The following is a 21,773-nucleotide window of genomic DNA, read 5'->3' as shown; positions in this document are numbered from 1 at the left end:
TGAAATGATAATAATAATAAAAAAAAAAAAATGAGATAGCGTTTTTCATTTGGTGACAAGTATTTTGTATAGGTCGGTATTACATAGATATGTAATATATTATATTGTGATATTAAGATACATTATAATGTAATACGGCTACTGAGGCCAAGCATAAACGAAAAGACGGATTACAAAAGCTGTAAAGACACGAATGTACAGAACCTTTTTATATATACGTTTTGATGACAACTACCTTTTAAACCGCGGTAACCTCGCCGAAAAATCCGTAAAACCGTGTGCGCCCCGGCGAATAAAATTAATATCAGGTGTATATACACAGCGAATTTAACGTTTCGGACTACGGTGAAAATTTATAATCACGGTTTCCCTCGACTTCAATATTGAAAAAAAAGTAATTTTTTTTAGACACGGGTCTTATAGTGCGTCGCTGGTTGACTCGAGTCGTTAAAATCCTATAAATAGAATATTATCTCAACCGCTCCGCGCTACCGATTCATTATTACAACCGCATATTATATTTTATATAGCCAATAAACCGAGCGCGGGGTTGTAATAAAAACGACGGAACACCACGGCACGATTAATTAAAGCGCCACATTAACCTGAAAATCGCATTTATCTGTATGTCCGCTCAATATTGATATACGTCTGGATAATAATAGTGCAACGTATAAACACGAAAATTTATCTCTCATCGGTGATCATATCCCCGAACATAGTTTGTCGAATCGCGGTACCGATACGTAAATCAATCATGTCTATTCAGGAAAATCCGCGCGATATTCATCTTATTTACATAAACATGAAATCAATGGTGGTAATATTATGTAGTATTAAATAAAACACTGTGCAATTTACTATATATCACTATTTGTGATAATATTATACATGAAAAATATTATATGAAATAGATTTCCGTATTAGGAATATAATAGTTTTATAGACCTTATAATGTTATACGATTTTAAAACTTTAATTAATCACTTATCTGTGTTATTATAATAATATAGTATTTTGTCGATTGAATTCAATGGTACACTTAACTATAGTCCACATTCGTTTAGAAGTACATATTTTATTATTTTTTTTTCAATTTTTTATAGTAATATACAGACATATTAAATTATACTATGAAATTGTTTTTTATTGATTTTCACCTCGTGCCCTTATGGTAAAGCTTTTTTATTTTTTTAAAGCGTAAAAAAAAATACCAATTATAAATTTAAGAAGAAAAAAAACGGTGTTGATGGAAATTTTCTAGATTTGTAAAAAAATATAACTACTATATAGGATGGTATACAACAGTATGACGTAATATAACGGGAATAGCAAATATAAGTATAATAATGATATTCATAGGAATCTTTTTCATAACTGCTTTTAATAAACATTACAAGTCGTTGAAGTTATTTTGTAGGTATACACACTTTATTTTATTCGAACACAACGACTACTATACGAAACGTAGAAAACACGCATTTGTTTTAAAACTCGGGGATTGCGATAATGTCTAATATCATTGTATTATTTTTTTTTTCGCGAACATCTCGCTGATGTTGTCGTCACTGATTATGAATCGATTTAACGGTCAGTCATACACCACGATTCGTTGACGTCGTAATAATGACACGATTAAACATTTGAACAGAATATCATCTGCCCATATTCTCAAGTTTCAGCTCGACAAAGTGTATCCATCGCGGTCGGTTGCAGTTCAACGATATTAATATAAGTATATATATTTTATTATAATATACGTAAAACCGAAACCGATATTATGCTCGTGCCGGGCTGGTTAGACGTGTAGCGCGATGGAAATAAAAGAGAAACGCGAAGTCACGTCATCCCTTATATGGATCCTTTCCGATGTGTCTCGACGTCGGCTTACGGGTTACGACGAAAGTGGGTCAAAAAGGGGTGGAAGCAATTGTTTGAAAATAATATTACCGCGCGTATATACAATGGCGAATTTTACGTTCGGGTGACCTTGCGCAAGGCGGAAACCCGACGTGTACTCCGCGTGGCCGAAACGGCGGGGAGATGAAAAAGAAAAAAATTAATATGATAACGTATAATAATAAACAAGACCAACGTAAAACAATCGTTATTTTCGCACGCTCGTTAAGTATAATAACGGCACGGCGGCGACGAGGGACTGCATACAACAACGCGTATTTATATGTTATTATGTAATTAAACCTATCCTACCACCACCACCACCGCCCCCCCTCTCCACATCCACAGGTGCGTTTGAAGTGATTGTTTCTGGAAATCATTGTTGTTTTGTTTTTCGTTTGGTTTCATCGCGACTCTGAATCCGACCGACCCGGTGATCGCAACGGTTCGCGTCGGTCGGTCGGTCGGTCGGCGCAATACGTCGCGTTACCGATGTGTGTATACTGTGTGTGTGTGTGTGTGTATAGGCGCCACGGCAAACCTAACGTCGGTCATGGACCGTCTGCGTTCGACGTTCAAGCGGTCGCGGACGCCGACGGGCGCCGAGATGAAGACGCAGAACAGCCTGGAGGTGCCCAAGCAGGTGCGGTCGGTGTCGTTCGACGAGATCAAGTTGGGGTGCACCAAGCGGGACGAGGACGCGCGCAAAGAACGATCGTCGGGCGGCGTCGGCGGCGGTCACGCGGCGGCCGCGTCGTCGCTGCGCGTGCCCGCCGGCGGCGGCTCGGGACAGCGGTCCCGGAGCTTCGACTCGTCCGCCGCCGCCGCCGCCGCCGCCAGCACCTCCTCCGGCGACCGGGACGACCCGGGCGTCTACCTGGAGGTGCCGTCGTCCAAGCACCAGCTGTTTCACCGGCGGCGGTCGTCCGGCGAAAAAGTGCCGGCCGCCGCGTCCTGCGTCCACTGCGCCTACCTGGAGGAGCTGTCCAAGATGAACAGGTCGTCGTCCGGCGAAGAGAACCATAGGTATTGGGCGACACGTCGCGATCGCTAACGCGTTGACGCGTTTTCTTATACGTATTTTTTTTCCACATCAGTCTCGTAGTCTCCGTCGACACCGTACGGCGCGCGCGCGCAATGCGATTCCGTCGTCGCAAACCGTCCGGCCTCCAACATACGCGCGTGTATACATTATTATGCCTCTTATATACGCACAACGGTAGTATTACTATTACTTCGACCGAGTGGGGTCCAGAACTTGACGTTTATATTTCATTTTAATTGCCGGGTCCCAAATTATCTTTAAATTTACCTCTATAAACCGTGGTTGGGTTCTGGCGCGTGAGTTTGAAAAAAAAAATGCGTCGTAACAACACTACACCTTATCACCCCCCCCCCTCCTCCTCAAAAAACCGTCTAATACCAAATTAGTGTAGTGACTAAGACAATCCAAGACCCAACTAAAGTAAGCTATATTTTATCATTTTATCACGTCTAGTATCATTCGGAACCCAACTCAGATGAATATATGTATGTGTTGGCCACGGTTTAATAAGCATACGTATTATCAATAAAAATGTTTTTCGACGTCTAAACGATGATTCATAGTATTTACTATTTTCTAAGACATTGATGGCGGTCACGAAAAGAGAATCATTCCGTTTCGGCAGTGCAGGATAGATAGGGTTATGGGCAGAGGGTAGATCTCGAGCGAGTGTTGTGTCACCGCGCACGATAACAATCTCTTATTATTGGGACGCACGGCCGCGGCATGTGGGTATGGATTCAATGGATGTGGTTGGTCAAGGTGGAACGGGTATGGGGAACGCGGTGAGTGTACTGTACGAGTCGGTGTATTTCTTTAGACTTAGAGGATTCGTGTTCAGATGTCGGCAATAAGACCGAAAACGGCGAGGCTTTTACTATTGTTACTTCTGTAACGATCCCCCAGATTATTCTTGGATCTATTTATTTCGATCGTCGTAATATGAATACAATTTGTACTATATATTTTTTATGTATGCATAAAGAGTTCAATATTTTTAAATAAATTGCTTATAACGAGCTTGTGATTTGGATTGCCATAACTCTATAGTCTACGCGGATATCATTAATAAATGTGATTGACAATAATCCTAGTTATATAAAAATGTATATAAAATTGGAATTATAGTTTTCAAGACACGTTTTTGTTTATATAAATTCAACGCGTATAAGTTTTGGGCTGAGACTCAAGTCTGACAGTATTCTTTATTTCTAAAGTAGAACCCGAAATATTATGTGATCAATTTAAAACTATGAAAATGTTCACGAAATTCAATGTTCGAATGTTTATTAAATTTATTTATTCACACGTAAAATCTAGCTTTGAGAAAATCCATGAACGTAGAAAATCGTGAAATGACGATATTTTTCAATATTCTTTATCGGAAATATGTCCAGTCTTACAATATTATAAAATACGTAATTCCATTTAATACTGGCGATGTATAATGCATTGTCGAAGACTTTTATTTTATTAAAATTACGAAAGACGCATAATATATTATTATTATTATTATTATCTACGCCAACTGAATACCGAATCACGATGAAAAAATATATTTTGTCAAATAATATCTCGTGTATATTATATAGGTATAAAGATAATATATACCTCTATCATCATTAATGCTTAGAGTTATTTCTGGTTTTTTTCGGCCGAAACCGTCTCCGTTGTTCCCGTCGAACATGATAATGTTATGCCGTTCATATAAAAATTCCGAACAGTGTTATCAGCGTTAAAATTAATTTTGTGTCGGTAGCCCATTGAATATTCAATAATATTTTATATTATTCAGCAGGTATAACTCAATAATAATAATATTAAAAACGAGAAAATATTTGTTTGAGCTCGGCCTCTTAAATAATATGTAGCAGTATAATAATATCGATTCCCCACCCCGCCCCGCTTCACCGCCCAATCATTAGATAATACGCTACTATTGTTGTCAGGGCTGCCACGTGTACACCCCGTTCATAATGAAATTATACGACAATTTTTGTTCGTTTTCGAGTCTCTCTCTTTCTTTCGTAATAAATAAAGCTAATTTTTTATTTTTATTCTCGACGGAACTTTATTCGCGACCTGAAATATAAACATTTTACTCACACGAACAGTCGTGGTGAATGAACGTCGTTTTTTGTTCAGGAGAAGAACTAAACAAACAAACAATTTTCCGGCACGAAATAACAATAAACGGAGGTTTCGATCGCACCGCGAGCCGCGGTGGATAAAAAATTATAATATTTATTATGGCGATGAAGTTTTGAGAATCAGATTTCAATATTTAGGAATCCCTTACACGCTATTATTGGAGTCCCTCCCTTCCCGATTCTCGAGAACGATATACATGACATATCGTATAGGATGGATGAAACCGAATCCGGATGTAGCGAAACCAGCCTTGTTCGGACGACACCGAACGCGGCCGTGGGAATACGAGAAATCCGGCCGAGTCTTTTTCTGCGAGCGGGTTGTTCGGAATCGTGAAAAATACGAGTTTTTTAGAGCAGGGTAGGGGTGGTTGGACGGTACACGGCGACGCGTGCTATTCGGTGGACGACGGAAACCAGCCGAGACTGACCTACGTGCGTGTGTGTGTGTTGTTTGAACGCAGTCAGAGATCGTTAGCGTCGACGTCGGCCAGCGAGGACATGGAAGACGAGGACGACCGCGGTTGTCAGATCACCGTCACCGTGGACGCCGACCTCCACGACGATCCCGCGGCGGCGGCGTCGGCGACCCGTTTGCTGTCCGTGGCCGACGGAGGGGCCGGTGACGCATCGCCGCCGTCGCCGTCGCCCGATTTGGAGGAGGCGTGCGTCAAGAGCCAGCTGACGTTGGAGCTGACGCCGCCGGACGAGTACCTGCAGGGCAACCGGCGGCGGTCGATCACGTCGCCGAAGCTGGAGCGACAGGAGGCGTTCGCGGTGAGCGACCCGGCCGACCCGGCGGCGGTCCGCGACCTGTTCCTCACGGTGCCCGACCTGAAGCGCGACCGGGCCGCCAGCATGGACTCGTGCTTCATCAACAAGCCCACGCCTGCCGGCAAACCGGAAGAAGTGGTGCCCGTTTCGCCCACGCAGCTGCTGCTCGACCCCAACTGCGGGCAGCCGGCCTGCAACAACATCAGATCTCGGTCGGTGGACATCGTGTTGCCCACCGACCAGCAGGCCCGGTACAAGGCGCTGTCCACCAACAATCAGACGTCGTCGCCGCCGGCCGCCGTGCCCGCGCACAGGGTGCCGCCGGACAAGGGGTGAGTATTTATTATTATTAATTGCTGTTGTTGTTATTACATTATTTATTACGCACGTGGTTGACGATAATTTCGTTCAAAATATGTCGGTGAAACGTCACGAGTTCGACGACGACGAGTGTCGCGTTCTACAACGCAGTCGTGTAAACTTCGTGTTTTTTTTTCCGGTTATTGAGTCGTACGGGCCCGACCCGACGTGCATTCGATACCGTTTTTTCCGATGGGATTTCTTTTCGATCACATTGACATTTCTGACAGTCTCACGCTTTTATACATCTCACTAAATAAGAATTATATTATACTATAGATTTCCTCGACTTTAAATATATTGTGTTTATAAGAGATCCTAAATGCATAATATACGTTTATGAATTTAGTGACACGACCCGCACGCGAATCGGATTTTATTTTTAATCTAGAGAATGTGACTGACCGCCGTCGCGTTAGATTTTTAGAAAATTAGTTGATGGCTTTTGTTAAAATAAATTTTCTAAATACGTTTAGAACGTTTAACTGCTGTCCAAACCGTTTGTACACACTACGCAGTCGTTGATACTTACATCATCTCTCGAATATGTGTGGTCCGACATTTAAGATGACCATCTGTCGGTTCAATATTTTTAAAATATATCTGGACCGTCAAAAAGCACTTTATCTGTCTCGTCTAAACACACAATTATTCGCGGTAATTAATATTATTGTTATAACGGCCCGTCATGTATCGGGTTCACTTAACGGCATGGTTACACAGAAAAACGTATGTAATCCATGCCAATAATATATCGATTTTTCGGAAAAATACTTCAAAAAACGGTCGGAAGTGATTATCTCGAGTTCTTGGACGGATCGCGAACACCTATCGGAATTTAATGCTAGTAATACATACGTATATGATATTATAATGGATGCGATACTATTGTTTGACTTTAATGTGTATTGTTTAAATTGCTTATAATAATATGATCGTTCAAATCATTGTTTTATAATTATATATATATTATAAAGCAAGTGGTCATATAAAAAAAAACCTGAAACAAACATATTTACCACGAGTCGAACGGCCAGTTTTAAAACGTGTTCGAAACACACGTGTATCTATAATATTACTTATAATCATTACGCCGACCACAAATTATGTGCTTAAAAATAGTAACTGGAGTGGATATTATTATTATACTCGTATGGAGACGTGACGTATCGCTGAAAATGGGAATTCGTCTGGTAATGCACTCTTTAAAAACGATCTCAAATAGGTTTTCTATTATAACAGTATTACATTATACTGTTTACTATAAAAATAAAAAATAGTGTTTTCTTTGGTTTCGTCGAAATTCCCGTGAATCATTTCTTAGCAATACAATTCGTCATGAAGAATATGGTTATTATAAAGTAGTTTTATGAAATAAAATATTATCCTTTACTATCTCGTGTGTTGACGAGGCCAAGACAATATGTATTCCATTAAATTGTATAAAATACGGTCTCGTGGACCAGGTTTAAGTTTTATTTCTAGGTCGTCAGTAAAATGTTAATAAAAATAAATACGTTTGTCATATTTTATTATGTGTTTTGATTTGGAAAAGATTACCAATAAAATCTGTTACGCTTCAATACGGCGATGTTGCATTGATATAGAGTGCTTATAAAATATGTGTAATAATAAAACGATAAAATTTGTATATTACAAACACCAAATTTCGTAGAAATATATTTTAAAATTTTCATTTATTTTTAAAGTATAACTTGTAATTGTTTATTTTATTAATATATCATTTTATTATTAGATATTGACGTACAATTGTCAAACGACCGCAATAAAAATTATTAATTAATTTTTAACCGTGATTAACGTTACATATTTAATTAAAATATGTTTCAAAATATAATACATTATAAATACAGGGATTAATGCATGTATTATTCTTATATAATTAATTAATATAATTTAGTCATCAGATTGTGTAATTTTTTTTCACACAAACAAGCGTAAAAAAATCGATTATTTTGTTCTAAACAAAAATAATTCCAAGTATTTACATGTGCTTTGAGATAAAACATCAATGTAAATATTTTCAAAAATGTACATTATAACGATGTCCTAGTTTTCAAGAAAGGCCAATATATTATTATTTATATTATATCTGCGGTTTACTAAAAGTTCCTTGTGAAATGCATAAAATTAAATAAGAAAAAATTATAGACGTTGTTTTGTATTTAGCTCGATGACAAACCTAATTTGATTAGTAATTTAAAACAAATAACACAATAGTTTTCTAGACGAATTATACATGAATGATTTTTAATCTCCGCGTTTATTTTACCCCTATATTGGTCGAATGAGACATATCATGCGCATATATTATAATGGTGTTGGTCACGTAAAATATTATCGTTTGAGCGTCAAAAAAAGAAAAATGCGATCTTTCGACGTTTGTGCCGTCTTGTCGGGCGATGTACATCGCGCGGACACTATACCCGTTGTTCTGTTGAGTTCTCGACAAAATCGATTCGTCTTGTTGTTTATAATCGCTCATGACAGTGTATAATATAATAATAATAATAATTACTGCTATTATTGTAATAATAACGCCGAAGCTGTATAAATATACATAAATAGAACGTCGTTGTCAGACTTCAGTCAAATACCTAGTTATCTCACATCGACAGTCCGTATTTCACTTGTAGTGAATAATGGCGGTTGCGGGGCTTCGGTCCGGGATCCCAGGATGTTGTGGCGTACTAGAGACGATGGTTTCGGATCCCCAGAGTCTGCCGGCTCTATGTATATAGTACACGCACACACGTATTGCATAAATTAACCCTGTTATTATAGCATTTATGAATATAAGCAATAAAATATAATAATGCAGTCTGGCAAGAGATGGTAAGTGACTCACACGAGGTTGAAATAATTGGTATATTATGACGTAAGTCTAGACGGAAGTGTCTTCACAAGATAAACAATACATTATCAAGTTCGTTTTGTTAAGTAGTAATAATACTACTGTATAGTTGTATAAAAACCGTAGTGGATTAACGAGTAACATAACCCAAAGAGTAAAATTTCACGATTAAAAGTTATTATTTTCCCCTTTATTGTTTTTCCAGTCGTTAATAGTACTAAAGTATAGCCATAAATAGTAATAATAATTTTTTTTCCACAATTTGAGTATACATTTTTAAGCACACCTAACCCGTAGCTGAGTTGCTTGAATCGTGCATTTATTCGAGTTCTCGCTATAGAAACTTTTAAGTAAGTCTAGTAAATAGTTTTAAAATCGATTGTGCTCGCTAAGAATTTTACAATTGCCTAATCATATTATATCGATGTTTTATTATTTAGAATTTACAGACCTATATAAGTAAACACCATGCGCATTATTATGTGTGGTTGACCATTTGTAATTGATGATTATATGCTTAGGAATAATAAAGGTTTATATGATTAATGTATTCGTAAATGATTTTAAAACCTAATGATTGGACTCAGATCTTAACGAACGAAGAAGTTAACGAAATTGGACTATTTTCAAAAAGCAGCGACTACATTGTGTAATAATACGTACTACGCCTGGTTGAAAAAAAACACAATTCTAGTGGAAATAATAAAAGTGCATAACCTTTTAAAAGAAAAAAACTCCATAAGTTGAAGTGTGAAGTGAACTAAGAGAGTAAGAGTGTAGTGTGGAACATCTTTTCATAGTGAATGCCATAGATTTGTTTATGTTAAGATATAGATTTACGTTCTGAGTCTAAGGTTAGGTCTGGTCATCGGTCATTTTCGTTTAATCGGCGTTTTTTTTTTTTGCCGCACCTTTGCTCAATCAAATCATTTTCACTTCATCTTCCGAGAGTTTGCATATAAATTATTTAGTGATGCTGGACGAATCTTGTGCGTGAATATTATTATTTATTTGCGATCCTCATCGACCCCGATCAAACAAAACTCATCGTTTTCCATTTACCGATATACTACGAACCGAGAGAGTCTCATCAAAGTTCACGTCATTATGTCAACTATATAATTCACAGGGATAGACAGTTACATGCATATGCTTCTACAGCGATTTTCTGCAATATTTAGAATTAATTATAAAATAAATGCCGCGACGATGATTATTTCAATAATTAATAAATCCTTTGTATAAATTTGCAATGAAAATATCTCTTCGTCGATATAATATAACTAACTCGTGTTGGCAAAAACCGGTTGGAGGACGTGACCGCGTGAATGTCGTTAAGGATGCTCCGTAGTAATAACGACTAAAATAATTGTGTTTACATAATATTATTATAATGCGCGTTTTTTGTGTTCGACCATTTTTCGATCAATATTTACTCTAACCAAAAAACTTTTAGGTAGAGTATTTTTTTCTTTATGAAACGCTATCGTACCTTTTACATGTGATAATATTTGCCTTTTACAATTTTATTTTATTTTATTGTTACTTGTAAATAATTACTCGAACGCAATAGTTTTATTTTTATTGTTATGTATTTTTTATACTCGTTTTTGTATAAATATTTAATCATTTTAAAACTATCAAGTTACGACCCTGAAGTATTTATTACTCAATCTTACAAGATGAAAACCATTTAATTTTAATTGTTTTTCTACTCGGTTTTCACTGTATTGCAAAGTTCGTGTATCCTATTACATGGTCTTATTATTTTTTTTTCTTTACATTTCCAAATATTTTTACCCCGTTATTTTATTCATGCTTAACTAATTAAGAGTGTATGCATTTTATTGACAAACATACCAATAATTATAAGGTTGTTAGACGTTATTAATTATGTACAAAATGGATGAAAGAAAATATTTCTAACCTATGACGTATATTTACTATTGTAACTGGTAATGCTTGATACTTATTTGAAGTTAGTACATATACTGAACTAGGTATTAACATAAAATTGTCATTTCAGCAGAATAGCAGATAATAATGTTCAGAATTTCAATTGGTAATTGGTTATGCAAAAATGTATTATATTATGCATATAATTTCGATCGAATCCCGTCGTGTTTTGTTCTATTTTTTAGTATTAATACATATTTTAGCTGAATTATTAAACTATAAGTTAATTACAATTTAATTTAATCTTTGAACACGAGAATTGGAACCAAGATTGAACCCCTAGATTCATAATAAATCATAGTAATACACAATACATTATGTGCTAATGGTGAAATATTTCTAATAACATGACGTGTATGATAACTTTTCTTGTATCTCGTAGATATTTGTTATATTCTTAGAAAACATAACCTATACCCGAATAATTAAACTTCCAGTATAATTTATAAATATATTATAATACAGGTAGATACTATTTGATTTCGTGTGTATTAATTAAGTTCCCATAACTTAACGTGAAAATAATAAAATACTAATTAAGTTTTGGGCATAAACTAATTAAGTCCTAATAAGATTATTTTAAATAAAATACAAAATTTACCTTGTCAAAACAACTGCAAGTCGTTTTTTAAATTAAATTATTTTGATATGAATATTATTTAGAGAAATAAAATAATGTAACTTCCATATTATCTCAATAGAATATTAAAACTTTAATAATTATATTCAAAAAATTAAATTAATGTCTCACATTATCCTCCTGAAACGCGGACCTCATTTACATACTCTTCGGTATAGACCAATAATGATTGTGAATCCTTCTATTTAAAATACAATTCTATGCTATATTTAGCTTTATTTATCAATTTATTATTACATTTTGATAAAAATTCAATGCATACCTAAAAATGAGAAGTATTCATATTACAAAAAATTATAAAAAAAAAAGCAGTTGTTGCTTTCAGACAAAATAATATGATTTTAATATACGAGTATTGTACAAAGTTTACTCATATATTATTACCAACATAAGAAATTCAATTTAATCATTACTTATATTTATTTATTTATTTATTTATACATAAGACGTAAAAACTGAATTATATACATATTTTATATAGTACTATTTACCCATTAATTATTATATTATGTCTTAAGTAACTGAATTACACATAAAATATTACACGCATAAATCAATTTTTTTTCAATCAACATAAAAAATAACGTTTTTAACTATACCTGTAGTATTATTTTGTTACGGGCAGTAGTATTACCTAAGTCTATTAAAATGTGAAAAAAATATGATTATTTTTTGTAATTTGACTAGACTCAGTATTTAAAGATGGACTAAATTAGGTAGTATTATATTTTAAATGTCTTTCTTTCATGTGCAGCCGTTTGATTTTTACTGACTAAACCCATTAGACATAATATTATTATAATTTATAACGCAGTTCGATATGTCTACTGATACTTATCTCATGTCCTCGTGTGACCAAAATTTAACTCGATTAGTATTGTATATCATTTATTCCACAACGGAACCAACAGTAGAGAATTGAATTACCGATATATATATATGTACAATATACATACATATCATACTCAGAATTCTTAAGTGCGCATAATGAAAAGCGCATCTGGAATTGTCAACGCGACATTTTGGAATGTGAAATATGAACGACTCGCAGTAATCACGTGGAGGTGATCGTGACCAAGTGACCGGGATGGCGAGTCACGATATTCTATCGCTATAAATATATGCAATCTATGAGTTTCTTTCAACGACGTAAATTAGTTTATAGTGACACACGGCAGATGTAATACAGTTTATTTATATCAAAAGTATAGATATAAAACGCTTATTGTAATATAATGAAGCTGATTAGAATTAATAGGATATCAATAATATATAAACTACTGTAATCTGGTACGAGAATTCTAGGAAAAAATGAAAATGGTGTGTTTGAAAAAGAGCATTTGTGAAAATATTGTGGATAATAGAAAAAAATGTAATATTTTACTTAATATAAAATGTATTTATAAATAAGTTTATTGTAATACGTTGGTATTTTAGTGTTGACCAAATGACAAATATAGTTAACTTAAGATAACTGTTATAAGTTCATACCACTTGGTTTGATTAATTATACGTATTATATTATAATTTAAGTAGATACAAATTTGTAAAGAGTATACGAACTAATGTATTGTCATTGTCGGTTGATATTATAAAATTTGTACATTTATCAGAATCTAGGGGAAAATATGATGCGCATTTTACTCAGCATGTAATTTGGGATGAAAATTGTCCCACGGGCTAGCGTGATTCTTGGCTGAGTTGTTTCATAAGCTATGGATGTTTTTAATCGAGTCCTAAGTATAACAATGTGTGATAATTAATTAAAATTCTAGCGCGTATACAAATATGTTGACATCGTTTAACTCTAATGGGATAACACAAAACATATACGGATTATGGTGATAATTTATTGCGTATGGCTTATCCGCTTGATGGCAAACATGAATAATATTTTGGTAAATATTGGCCGTGATGGCATACAACCACATTCACGGTATACAGTTACATATAATTTAAGCTACAAATACCTAAATGTAAACATTGTATCTAACATGTAACCCAATCACTTTTCGTAAATTAATTTTAAGTTAAGTTAAACTAATGGCCCTTGCAGCCCACGTTTTATGAGATCAATAAAAAAAAAAAAAAATAATAAGTTACATTTTATTGTATAATTTAATAAAACGTGGGTTTTGCGATTCCGGCGGTACCTATTCGAGTATTTCAAAAGGCGACATTAGTCTCAACATCAGTTGCAGCACACAGTGACAACGGACGTTGAATTTCGCAAAACACATTCATATTATTAAACACATTTCAACTGTACGACCCCACTCGGCTTATTTAAAGTTCATACGCAAATGAAAATATTATTATGGCTTATAATTTCCAATAATCAACTGTTTTTATAAAGTCAAGTTATTTTTTTTATTACATAAATTATAAACAAAAATATATTTTTATACCTAGAAATAATTATTTTTTATTTTTTATTGTACCTTACATATAAAATATAATAGTCAGTAAAAATAATAATAATTGTATAACGTATATACGTTCAAATTGAAATCGTGTTGGAGTTTGAAAAAAAAAATGAACCATTAATAAATGCGAATAACAAGAAAATGAAAGAAGCTAATGACGTTAAAACATGACATCAAGAAAAAGCAGATGGCGAAACGATCAATCATCCTCAGTATAAGATAATAATAAAAAATAATAATAATAATAAAAATAACCTGAAAGTAAAAATTATTACAACGAAATAAATACCATAGTCAGGCCGATGCCCAGGCCTTATGTACAATTTTTGATTTTGTGTTTTCAAAATATACCAAGTGATTGTTGTGCCCTAGTAATTAAGCAAGTACCTATACACTTTTGTTTGTGCGTCTATATCAATTAAAACGTGGAAAACGCCAATAAAAAAATATATAATTATATTTGACTTCGAAAACTGTCGGCCCGCTTTAATTTTAAACGAACGATGGCGGAGTGAGATTCCGTGTGGTAGAGAAAACACGGTTGGACAAGCCGGATAAAATGTCAAAGTAAGCTGTGCACTTGAGGCAATGACTCGTTCAATTTTTTAAACTCTATGGCCGTACGCATGTTGTTTGTGTTTTGTAAAAAAATTTAGAGCCATTCAGGTGTAAGTGAAATATTAATTCACTGTGATTGCAGACAATGTAAAAAAAAAATAAGTTTGTAAACGATATTTTATTTATATATTCATTCACGCCCAAAAACTATATATAATTGTACACTATTGGAAAATATAGTGACTGTAATAATTTAACTTTAGGGGAATAGAAAAAAAAATGTATGGGATCATAACTACAAATCGGAGACGGAAAAAGGATTCACTAAAATGTAATGAACTATTCGCGAATCACTAAATCATGTTTGAGAGGGGACCAATATTGATTAATCGAATCATTAAAGTGATTTTTTAAGATAATAGACATTATACAAACAAGGGTCCAATTCCAATTTTAACTTTTTTTATGGAAAAAAAAAACTCTAAAGGAAACTTTTTTTTGTGGAATATTTAAATATTTTTATAATCCATATAATGTATTGTTCATTAACTTTTTTTGTACCTCGTGATGACCGATGAGCTAAATTTATTAATCGAAAAATATATTTTAAACTTGATAAACAGATTTAAACGTATTTTCAAATAGTGGAATATTATGCTCTTGCTCTATATTATAAGTTTTTTATTTGCTTTATCGTCGAATTAAAAATAAGATACTTAATTTTCTCCTGACATGGACAATAAAGAAGTTATAATTATCGACAACGACGTCTCAACGTTATTAAAACTCAAATTTTTATATAACTATTTTGTTTCGCTTGGATGAAATTATTAATTTTACTGATTCGATACTGAAACCGAAAATCCAAAGTCCTACCTGTAAGTGTTAAAGGTACACTATGCATATTATGTACGAATAATTTACACGGAAACAAAATTTAACTACGTTTATTTAGGTTAATACACGCGTATATTATGTTAATAATATATTTACTACGACTGTACTTCGTTAATTTTATGTAAAGCACAAGAATGTGTGTGAAAAAACATCTGAACTTTACTAAGGACAATAAAACACTTAAATCCGTGACACGTCGAACACTATTCACACTGTGATCTTTTTATATAATATTATGTCAAATTACACTTATCATAATATTATTATATTAACGTTGACAAATATCGAAATACATAATAGATCGAAAAATATTATATAATTAAGGAAAATCCCCCAGCTTAATTGACACCGATTGAAGATTAAATTATTCAGAGTTCGAAAGTTCAATTGTTCATAGACGGTTTATTTATTTATCATGATAAAATTAGTCAATTCAAACGACAGTGAATAATTTAAATAATTTACGTATAGTAATAGGTATAAATAGTTTTTTTACCATAAGTTATTGATATTTTTATTTTATTTTTCTTTTGCATAAAAAATAAACACTAACTAGACAACTATAGTATGGTATGAATATTATAAAAATTCATCGTACACCGTTATATGGTGTCCTTAAACCTTTTCTTAAATTTAATTACATAGAATTAAAATTAAAATACTAAATAATTTCACTAATGTCTACAATATGCAAGTATTATGATTGAAAATATACACAAGTCACAGATATAACGAACAAATTTTATATAATTTATATAAAATTATATTTTTATTTAAATTTAATATCAATTTAGGCCAATCTTAATAATATTATGTTCTATTATATATATTTGTATAATATTATTAAATCCTCTTTTATGCCTATATATTACGTATATAAATTATAAATAATGGGTATAGCAGATACACTGTGATGATTCATAATATCTACGTGTATTATTCGCCGAGGTGTGTGCTGAGGGAAACGAATATAACCTAACGAGATATAAGAACCACGCGACTATTATACGGGGACAATATGTTTTTCCTTCATCTAGAACATTATAATATAATATACCGTCGTATGTTTTTAGGCGCATCGCGAAAGTTCAAACTGTCGGTTTTTGCAAACTCCACACGTACGCTCCTGGGGTTTTATACCTACGACCGTACACTGAGTATAATATAGTATTTCGGTCGTTTCCAAAAACAACGGTTAAACAGTCTCGATGCGGTAGATGAAAAACATCTAACCTTGGAGGTTTATAATAAAATAACGCATAAATACCGATTTTGCGTTTTACTTAAGGCGTTTGCCTCTTTTTTTGTATTCGATTCTATTTACGTTATTTATGTATGTATTCGTCAACGCGGTACATCGTGTATATATTTTTTTCTTTTTTTTTAGTACCTTTGAGAATTTTCTCAAATAATGTCTTTTTTTTTTTTAACAAAACGTACAGAGAAAGGTCAATAATTATCGTTATAAAAATAGGTATAGTTATAATTAGGGCTCGGAAGTTGCATTTGCGTGGTTTTTTTTCGAACCGTTAGATTTATTGCTAAGTGAGCTAGAAATTCGTTCTAAGACACTACGAAAAACATATCAAAAGTTTATAGTGCATATTTTTGCATACATAGTGATTTTTAGATTTTAGAGCATATTTCTTAATTATACAATTTTTTAGAGCATATTTTATAATTTATAAAGATTTACTATGAAAATTTGTAAATAAAAAAATAAATACATTTATATTGAGAGATATTATTAGATATATATTATTCTTGTATCGTATTTTTTTTTTAAATTGTGATTGAAAGTTAAAAATCAGTATTATTTTTATTGTTTTGCTTTTTCGTGTTTATAATATTTTTTAAAAAATATTTCTGCAAATAATAATTTTGTGTAAAAAATAAAATATGTACATATTTTTAGAGCATATTTGTACTTTTTAAAGTGCATAAGTGCATGCATATTTATTACTTTTTTAGCGCATAAAAATATATATTCTTATATATTCACATATGTAGTGCAATATATAATTGTTTTTAGTTCCGAGCCCTAGTTATAATATAATATCGTTATGAAAAAATAAATATATATTCAAAATTGACGCGAATGTGTGATAATAGTTTTTCAATTTGTTCGAATTAAAAATTGTACGTTACTTCGATATCGACTACAGAGTAATTAATGAATTTATTAATGCTTATAATTAAATCGAAATGAATGAATGTCTATTATATATTATGTGCGACAGTGCGATACACTTGAACTTTATACACTGGATGCTGTTATATGCAAGAAATTCTTGGTATAATTATTATGATAATTTACACTTAGTTGTAATAGCAGAATGAATGAATTTTTTTTTTGTTCAAAGTTAGCAATATGTTGCGTATTATGTACTCATATATTATGTATTATTAAGTCAAGCGTTACACCGTGTCATATACAAAATATAGCTGTGATATGTTCCACTAACAATTATATTATCATATTATTAGTTGTAGTAGTGTAGTATATATTTGTTTCATTATTTATGTACATCGTTATTTTATTCGTTAAAGTAGGTAGGTACTCATATTTAAATAAAAATATTTAATTCATAATATTGATGAAATATTATTTTATTTACATTTTAATTATTAACTCTTTAAAACGTATACTACTAAAATATATGTTACATTAATAAAACTTACTTTTCATTTTTTGTGAATCCAAAACTAAATATAACTTAATCCAAATTCGAAACTATCCTTTATCAATTGAAATAATTGAAAGACCCACTAAAACTTGTAGCTTGAAACTTATTTCTGATGTGCTAACTACTGTATGTGTAACCTAGCTACGTCCTACATGCATAATTTGTGTTTATTATATATATATGTGTGTGTTTATTATAACATGGTGTTATGGTCAAATGAAATAATTGAAAATGGGACTTGTAATAATTATTATGGAAATTTATGAAACTTGTTTCTTCGTTAAAAGCATATAAATATACACCTAAGAATTTATATGCTTTAATCAAAAGTAAAATATGTTTATTACTCCTTTAAGAATGATTACATTTTACGATTTACATTTCCACCATAAAAGTATAATTATCATCAAATAGTACATTGTGTTAATTTAAGTACTCATACTTTATTTTAAACTAAAATTTTTCTACAGTGTTTAATTTTAATACAACTAGACTCGGAGGCAGATTAAACCAGTAGGTTTTACGCGTCTACAAAGTTCTTCTCAGTTCACACTAGTCTAGTTTACATTTAGCACAAAAATGGAGGTAATAATTTTCATACAAAATTACCTTGGTCTGGGTGAATATATTTTTCGCTAAAAGATTATGTCTAAAAAATATATAACTATTATAAAGAAAATGTAAAATCTTTTTATTATTTTGACACAATAAGCTATTTTAAATTATTTAAACATCAGTTAAATAATAAAAATATTACACACGCAGAATACTCTACAGTCTACAGTACCTATAGCGTTTAAGTGAACGTATTTCAGTTTTTCATTTAGAGCATCATATTCGAAACATTATTATTATTATTATTCTATATAATAGAAGTAAATACTATAAATAGTATTTGTTCATTGTTTAACCATTATCGAAATATAAGTTGCTAAATATAACGTGTTGAAATCTAACCTATAACCACAGTAGCGGTGGTGTCAACTAGTAAATGAACAATTTTCCATTCACTGTGATGACATAACTATCTAGATTACGTCTTGTAACCATCTGCCGTTAATACGATCGTAGACGGTTTATTTGATAATATTACATAACGAACGACTTTTAACGATATCAAGTCGGGTTCCGATTTCAATTTTTTTTTTTTTATCTCTAAAGACTATGGACTATAATTGTCCAAAGTCAACTCAAACGCTTTCGAAATGTCACTCTTAGAAGTGTGATCTCCGATTAAATATTTATCTAAAACAGGAATGTTTTAAACTGTAATCATTTTTTAAATTGGACGAATAAAAACTCTTATAGCTCATATATGTTCTCATATAACATCTTCAGAACTCTAGATTAACGTATCCTCTAACGTTCTTATGCATTTTTTGTTTTCGTAAAATTATATGAATCCAAATAATTTAATGAATTACCTAAGCATTTATTCAAAATTTAATTTACATTTATTGTTTTATTCTCTGTTAACTCTTTTTTTCAACCAACTCGACTCTTTGAAACACAGAAACTATTTTCTTTAACGAAGATTTCCATTTCAATAATTCTAAGTATTAAATTATATAAATTTAAAATGTGTTTATGGAACAATATATTTTGTCGGTATATATTCAGAGTTCAAAAGTTTGCGAAATTTGGCAAAATAAGTTTGTAAATACGAAAACTCCTTATTTTGTTCCGAAAGCCAATTGAAGTTCTATGACGTCATTCAGTTTCGAGTTCAAAATAACTTTCTCGTTAAGAATAATTACAACATTATTAAATCCATGTAATGGACTTCCAATGTTTTACAAATTAATAACTGTATATTGTAATTACCATTACTGCAGGATATTGTCTCGTATATACAATAGGACCTAAAAAGTTTTGTTTATTAATACGAATATTTTCATTCTCATTTTTTAGTTTAATTGCCACGACACCATGGCCATAATAATATCGATTGAAATATAAGTCACAAAATTATTTTAATAGCAAAAACAATATGAGATTTTTTCATAGCAGTACGGTAAAAAATCTCACTGATTTATAACATGGTTAAATTGCATTTATTCCCGGTGGCAGAATAAAGCTTATTTTATGGCCAAAATTTAAATAATAAGTTATACTTACATAGCCAATGTACCTACAAACGCTGTGTCCACTTAATGCTATCAACCAACATCTGTTATTTATTGTATTGTATTATATTATACAAAGTAGGTACGTTTTAACGAAAAATGTGGTGGACGACAGCGAATTTCTCTATGCGTAATATGTATCTAATTAATCTCGTGGACATCATATGTACCTACACATATAAGTACAATACATACCACAGAATACCAGGAGTGTTGGTGACATTATAACATAACATTTTCCCCACGGAGGTGTACAATTATTTAGAGGAGCGACCAAGCTTTAATAAATTATGCACATATTAAAATATCACCGTTTCACCAGAGATAGAATCGGTCCCGCAGTGAGGGGGTTGATAAAATAAAACCACCGTATGACAAAATTAAACAGTAAATTCTTTACCAATATCCCAACATGCTATCTACCACTCAACATACATCTCACAGTCTGCTACTTGTCGATTGTTGAAAGATTTCAAACGCGCATTTTTTAGTGAAATATTAAAATTATAGTAATTTTGGTTTATTGCAATATTAGATTAGGCACTAATATAGATTAAAATAACCTGCAATAGATATTGGTAAATATCATTATTATGATTTATGACACAAATTAATACAATTAATAATTATTTTAACTAATTATCAGTATAATATAAATTTTAATTGAACAATAAATAGTCGAAGAACTAATTCGATTAAATATCATTGATCTACTTACATACATTTCGTCAATATCGATTTCGCTACGAAATGCAGCAGAAAATCCATTCAGCTGATTTTAAGTTTTAAGTTTAGGTAACTCGGTATTAAATAATTGTTTTTAATACTAAAAAATGTACAATTATATGTACCAGGAATTTATAAAGAAATATATAAACTAACATAAACGCTATAGATAATGTTTTATACAATACTATTATATTTACAGAAGAAGCTAATATGTTTTTGACTAAAACAGTTTGATTTAATAGAAAGCCTATCAACAATTATAAATCGTGGATTATTTACATTTTTAAATGTATATTATTGTAATATATGTAGTTATTTAAAAAATAATTGTGTAATATTGTATTTTTGCGCACAAGATTAGTTATAATGTATAATTTACATAATACCTGAGCCATATTAAGGGATACTTAGTGTTAAATAAATAGGTCAAATGGATATGTATTTTCAATTAATTAATTAATTTGAAGAGTAACCACGATGACCGCAAGTAAACATTGGTAGCTGGCGGAATCAATAGGTTGATTTTAAACTACCTTTACCTACTGGCTCTCCGCAGCCATTAAACCGAGGTCCACTAATCAAAAGCTCGTGTAAGTGCCGTAGGTAAACACAATTTTCACCCAAAATTTACATCATACTATGGAGAAAAAA

General features: G+C 32.1%; 1 protein-coding gene across 6 annotated transcripts in view; it reads left to right on the top strand.

The window, feature by feature from the left end:
• Window positions 1-21,773, top strand: part of LOC113549517 (eye-specific diacylglycerol kinase) — a 201,050-nt gene that overhangs the window by 77,875 nt on the left and 101,402 nt on the right. For 3 of the 6 annotated variants that reach the window (XM_026950859.1, XM_026950858.1, XM_026950857.1), the window contains exons 2-3: window positions 2,427-2,925; window positions 5,559-6,200. The exons of the other annotated variants lie outside the window; for them this stretch is intronic. In XM_026950859.1, coding sequence (XP_026806660.1) covers window positions 2,453-2,925; window positions 5,559-6,200 — 1,115 coding nt within the window. In that variant the 5' untranslated portion in view covers window positions 2,427-2,452. The remainder of the gene's footprint in view (window positions 1-2,426; window positions 2,926-5,558; window positions 6,201-21,773) is intronic. 6 annotated transcript variants of the gene reach the window in all.

Source organism: Rhopalosiphum maidis, chromosome 4 (assembly GCF_003676215.2).
Source record: "Rhopalosiphum maidis isolate BTI-1 chromosome 4, ASM367621v3, whole genome shotgun sequence".
In the NCBI taxonomy this organism is placed as follows: Eukaryota; Metazoa; Arthropoda; class Insecta; order Hemiptera; family Aphididae; genus Rhopalosiphum; species Rhopalosiphum maidis.
The sequence above is the reverse complement of the archived record's forward strand: the minus strand, read 5'-3'. Positions and strand labels throughout refer to the sequence as shown.